This window comes from Trypanosoma theileri, assembly GCF_002087225.1.
Source record: "Trypanosoma theileri isolate Edinburgh chromosome Unknown TM35_Tth_25_V1, whole genome shotgun sequence".
Classification (NCBI taxonomy): Eukaryota; Euglenozoa; class Kinetoplastea; order Trypanosomatida; family Trypanosomatidae; genus Trypanosoma; species Trypanosoma theileri.
Window position 1 is genome coordinate 183,957 of NW_021639867.1, and position 4,867 is coordinate 188,823.

Consider the following 4,867-nt stretch of genomic DNA (forward strand, 5'->3'; position numbering starts at 1 on the left):
GGGGGGATGTTTTTGATCGTACCATCCTAATACACACCATGGAGTAAAGGACGTGTGTGTTTGATTGGGTGGGTGTTTTTTTTTTTTTGCTGATAATCCTGTGGAAGGAGAAGAGGAGATGAACCGGCATTCTGAGGGAAAAAATGAAATAATAATAATAATAATAATAAGGATAATTAAAGAGGTAATATGTGTGTGGGAGAGAGTAATTGTGTGTTGCCTCTGTTTGTAAAGAGTGGCATGGTATTGCAGTGATGTATGCAATCATTTTTGTTATGGTTGTGGGTGAGTGGGTTTTAGATTCCAATTGTGGTGTTGGTATAAATATTATGGTGATGCATTGGTTTCTTTTCTTTTTTCTGTTTGGAGGTGTGTTGATTATTGTTCAGTCTCTTTGTTTTGCTGATGATTTGTGGTATTGTTTTTGTATGTTGTCAGGCGTACACTGTGTTTTTGGTGTATTTTGGTGTTCGAACTGCCTGGTAATGGTTTTATTATAATGAGAATACAGACACACTTTGTGTGTATGAATACCGAGTAAGATATTGGAGTGTGTGTAGAGACGTTTATTTAATATTGTTTTGATACCATTTGTTTTCCACTTCTTCTAAATTCAGGGTGTTGTTTCAATATTTGTGTAACTCTGGGTGTGTTTTATTGTGTGAGTGGTTTACTGTTGTACCCCTCATTGGGTTGTGTTTGATTGCTGTTGTGATGTGTATTCTCTCTCTCTGTGTTGTTGTGTACTCTCTGCCTTGTGTGTTAAATGCGCGTCTCTTTTCTCCTTTTCCTCTTCTTCCTTGTTACCACAGATCCAAGCAACCCACAGTGACAATCATGGCAACGATGTTCATCCAACTGCGCCGTGTGGTGTTCCTGTTGGTACTGTTCCAGTGCTGTGCGTGTGTGGTGTCCGAGGGCGCCCAGACGGAAGTTGTGGGGCGAGGTCGCGGGAACGATGATGCGACGAGGGAAACCGAGAAAGACATGGTTGATGAAAAAGCCGTATTGGAGGCGGAAAGTAAGGAAAAAGTAGTGAACGTAAACTATACCGACGATGAAATCAGGAACGACAAAGAAATCGATGATGACCTGAAGCCGACGGTAAGAAGTACGATGTTGAGAATAAGGGATTCACAGGTTCCGTTTGCGAATGCGACCGCCTGTAAGACCATATGGGAAAAGGCGATTGCAGCCAATAACGAAACGGTAAAAAAGTCCCGGGAAGCCGTCGAGAAAATTAAGAAGCTTGGCGAAAGAGTCGACGTGTTTCTGGAGAAAAGGCCCAAAATGGGGAATAAGCTATTCCTGAAGAAAGACGTGAAAGCGGCGGAGTTCAAGGTCCTAATTGACGAGGTTAATGCGGAGCTGAAGGAGAGAAAGAACGACATTCCAAGTGAGGATACGGTGTCTACGATCGACGGAGCAGTCTATACAGGGCACGTCTGTCTTACTGTGCGTGGAAACGCTGAAGACGCATTGAAGAACCTCAAAACAAGTCTGGAAGGTTATGCCGGGTTCGACGGTGAAACCGAGAAGAGCAAGAAGGCAAAGGAAGTGAAGCGAGCCGGCGAGGGTAGACGCGCCGCATTGGAAGTTGTCTTAAAAGATCTGGGGATTGTGGAATTGGAGGCCACACGATCGGTGTCCAAAGCCAAAGAACAGGTTAAGGTTTGGGCGGATGCGATAGGAAAGTTCGCGCTGGTCGCGGGGGGAATCAAGGGAATGGTAGAGGGTGTTTCCGAGGGTGAGGAAATCCAACGTGAAAATAATAAAGCCATTGAGGAAATTAAACGGGCTTTTGATGAAGATAGAGTGACAGGAATTCGAGAGCTTGTCAACGAAGATCAAACGGCGAGAGGCCGGAGGGAGAAGATGAGTATCATCGAGAATGTGAAGGAGAAGGTGGAGAAGGCTAATGTGCAACAGACTGAGCGCGTTGAACGCGATGTGAGGGAGGCCATAGAAGCAAGGAAAAAGGCCGAAGAAGAGGCGGCAAAAAAAGCTGAGGAGGATAGGAAAAAGGCTGCTGAAGAAGAGAAAGCGAAGAGGGTCAGGGAAGAAGAGGATGCGAAAAGGAAAAAGGCCGTGGCAGAAGAGAAAGTGAAGAGGGCCAGGGAAGAAGAGGACGCGGGAAGGAAAAAGGTTCAGGAAGAAAAGGTCATGGAAGAAAAGATAAGAAGAGATGCAGAAGAAACGGCGAAGAAGAAGGACGGCAGCCTCGGTCCTTCATTGATGCACAGTCCTTTATTGTTGCTTCTCTTTTGTGTGTTGGGTTACACTCTCGTTTGCTAAGCAGTGTTCCCATGACGCAGTTGCACAGTTAACCTTTGTTTGAATGGACATGGATGTATTGTAAGGGCACTGTTTTTTTAAATTGAATTTTAATGTTTTTTTTTCTCATCAATCACGATAAATCTCTTGCGTGCATTTTTTACTGAACACATCTATTGGACTCCGTATGGCACTCAACACATGACAAACCAGCATTTTGTGAGGGGGAGTGTCCTCTTTGTTTGTTTGTTTGCATTATTATCTGGGCACTGCTGTGCTGCCGTTTACTGTGCCCGCCTGGTGATGTGTGTGTGTGTGTGTTTCGTGATAATACTAATTATTGTTTTTACCCATTGGGAATGGGATACAATCCCGATGTGTTTTAATTGCTGTGACTGGAATGTGAAGAATGGCAGGAGGTTCAAGACACACGAACACGCACACTACCAGCCGCACTTTTCTCTTTGTGTGTGTGTGTGTGTGGACTGTCATCATGTGTGCATCATTCCCACTGCTCGCCCTGTACGAAAGACACACACACACTGCAGTGAATTGTGTTCTTGCCTCCTGAACATATTCACATGGTGATCATAGCTTTCTTTTTGTTTTGTTTTTATTATTTTGTTTTCCCGTGTGTGCGTGTGTTTCATTATAATTTCATTGCACTTTATGTGCATCTGTGTGTTTCTCTTTTGCGTTTCCGATACACCTTGTGTATCTTGTGTGTTCATTTTTATGGAATGGTTCTTTTTTTTTCATGTATACAAACAGCTGCAGGGACATCAAGAATAAAGATATGGGCACGGCACGTTCAGTACACAATGATTTTCCGTTGTTCACCTTGGGGTGGATTGGACTGTGTCCAGGCATCGCAGTCACAGTAAGTAGTGAATTTCTTTTTTTTTTTTTGCTACAGTATTGTGTCTGCCCCACGCAGTCACTCTTCTTTTAAATTTTTATTTTGGTATAAAGATTGGTGGGTTGTAAGTGTTTGAGTGTGCCCCTCTGTTGTGTGTTCCTTTGTGTGTTTAGGCTGCCACTCACACCGCCCACGTAATGAAAACACATTTCTTTGTTCTCAACTTCTCTCTCGGTGTTGTCACTCACGGCATTGCCACGAACACATTTCTGAGTTTGTGTGTGTGTGTTGTTTGTTGTGTGGTTTGCTTGAGTGACTGCAACCTGCGGGGGAGATGGACTGAGACTGTTCAGCTTCGGCTTCACGTTATGGGTCTGTTTTTTTTCCTTTTGGGGTTGAGTTGATGTGCTGGTGTGGGTGAATGTTTTTCTCTGGTGGGAGTGGCACCTGTGATTATTGTATTGTGAGTGCTTTGTGTACTGTTGGTATCCTGTTGTTGTTGTTGTTCTTTTTTCTTGTGTTTTTCTCTTCCCCTCTGTAGGTGTGTGGCTCCGTGTACATTTTAGGGAATGCCGTAGTGCCTCTCTGATATGAGCATGTGAGACTGTCATTGTGTGTGTGCACTGTGAGTGGGAAGGACACCGTTGTGTTGCTGGACCGCTCCACTGCGGCCTCTGTGGGGTTTGTGTGTGGGTGGCATGCCTCGCTTCGGCGGGGCTCGAGGGGTACTTTACGTCCCGAGGCGCTGAACCCTGAGGCCTGAAATATCATGCTCAGGGACTTTGAACTTGAGAGAAAAAGAAGAGTGAGGATGAGGAAAAAAAAAGGATGAAACCCGGCAACCAGTCTACGCGCGCAATGCTCGAGGCTCGTTGTCGGGTTTTGCCCTTTTCTTTTCTTTATCCCTCACCCCAAGAAGGGAGAGGAGGAGAACACAACCTCCACCACCCAAGGCGGGCGGCCAACTTGTCACAGCGTCTTGCGCGCAACAAGAAGAAGATGGGTGGGGTGGCTCCCTGGGGTGTTTCACTTATAAAATGAGTGGGGTTGGGCATAGTGGAAAACTCTTGCTTTCCCTACTTCAACGCTGAGTAAGATGGGTTCGAAAGGTATTCCACAAAGATGACCCTTCCCCGTTCCCCTCGTGACATGGTGTGGCCGTTCAACCGCGCTTTTTACTTGGTGACCCACGCCATGGACAAAAAAAACATGAGGGTGAGTCCTTCCCCTATGATAAAGGCAAATTCTGCTATGGTGGTGTTAAGGCGTTCCGCCACTGCTGCCATGTGTGGTGTGAAAAGGAAATCCATGGGAAATGCAGAAAAGGAAAAGCAAGTACAAAAAGAACATATTGCCTCATAGGTATTTTTGGTTTGTTGGGACCCCGCCGCCCGCCCCACCAAAACAATGTGTGAAGTATGTTTGGCTTTCCTGAATGGGTGAAATGCGCAAACTGGGCGCCGCGATTGGACAGCCCTCATTGCCAAAGGCGCGCCGTGATTCACTTCAGAGGTCCACCCACCTACCCCATGATGTTGGCAAAAAAAAAAAAATTGAGGAGGGTACGGCGCCCCGGGTTCCAGCGCCATCACTGATCGCCGTACTAACGAGGCCTGTGGCCGCTTAACTTCACAAATCGGACGGGATATGGTGCATTCGGCCGAGTATGGTCGTACCCGAAACACCCGCAAAAGAACACATTATGCTCCCGTGGTGCCCTTCCCAGCCCCACCC

At 46.1% G+C, this 4,867-nt stretch overlaps 2 protein-coding genes across 2 annotated transcripts; both read right to left on the reverse strand.

The window, feature by feature from the left end:
* Window positions 1-3,586: 3,586 nt before the first annotated feature.
* Window positions 3,587-3,904, reverse strand: TM35_000251590 (uncharacterized protein; the record flags this gene model as incomplete). Its single annotated transcript, XM_029027750.1, has 1 exon — window positions 3,587-3,904. The coding sequence occupies one exon, from the start codon at window positions 3,902-3,904 to the stop codon at window positions 3,587-3,589; it is 318 nt and encodes a 105-aa protein (XP_028880929.1).
* A 404-nt stretch (window positions 3,905-4,308) lies between these two features.
* TM35_000251600 (uncharacterized protein) lies at window positions 4,309-4,722 on the reverse strand (the record flags this gene model as incomplete). Its single annotated transcript, XM_029027751.1, has 1 exon — window positions 4,309-4,722. One exon carries the CDS (start codon window positions 4,720-4,722, stop codon window positions 4,309-4,311), a length of 414 nt encoding a protein of 137 aa, XP_028880930.1.
* Window positions 4,723-4,867: the final 145 nt, after the last annotated feature.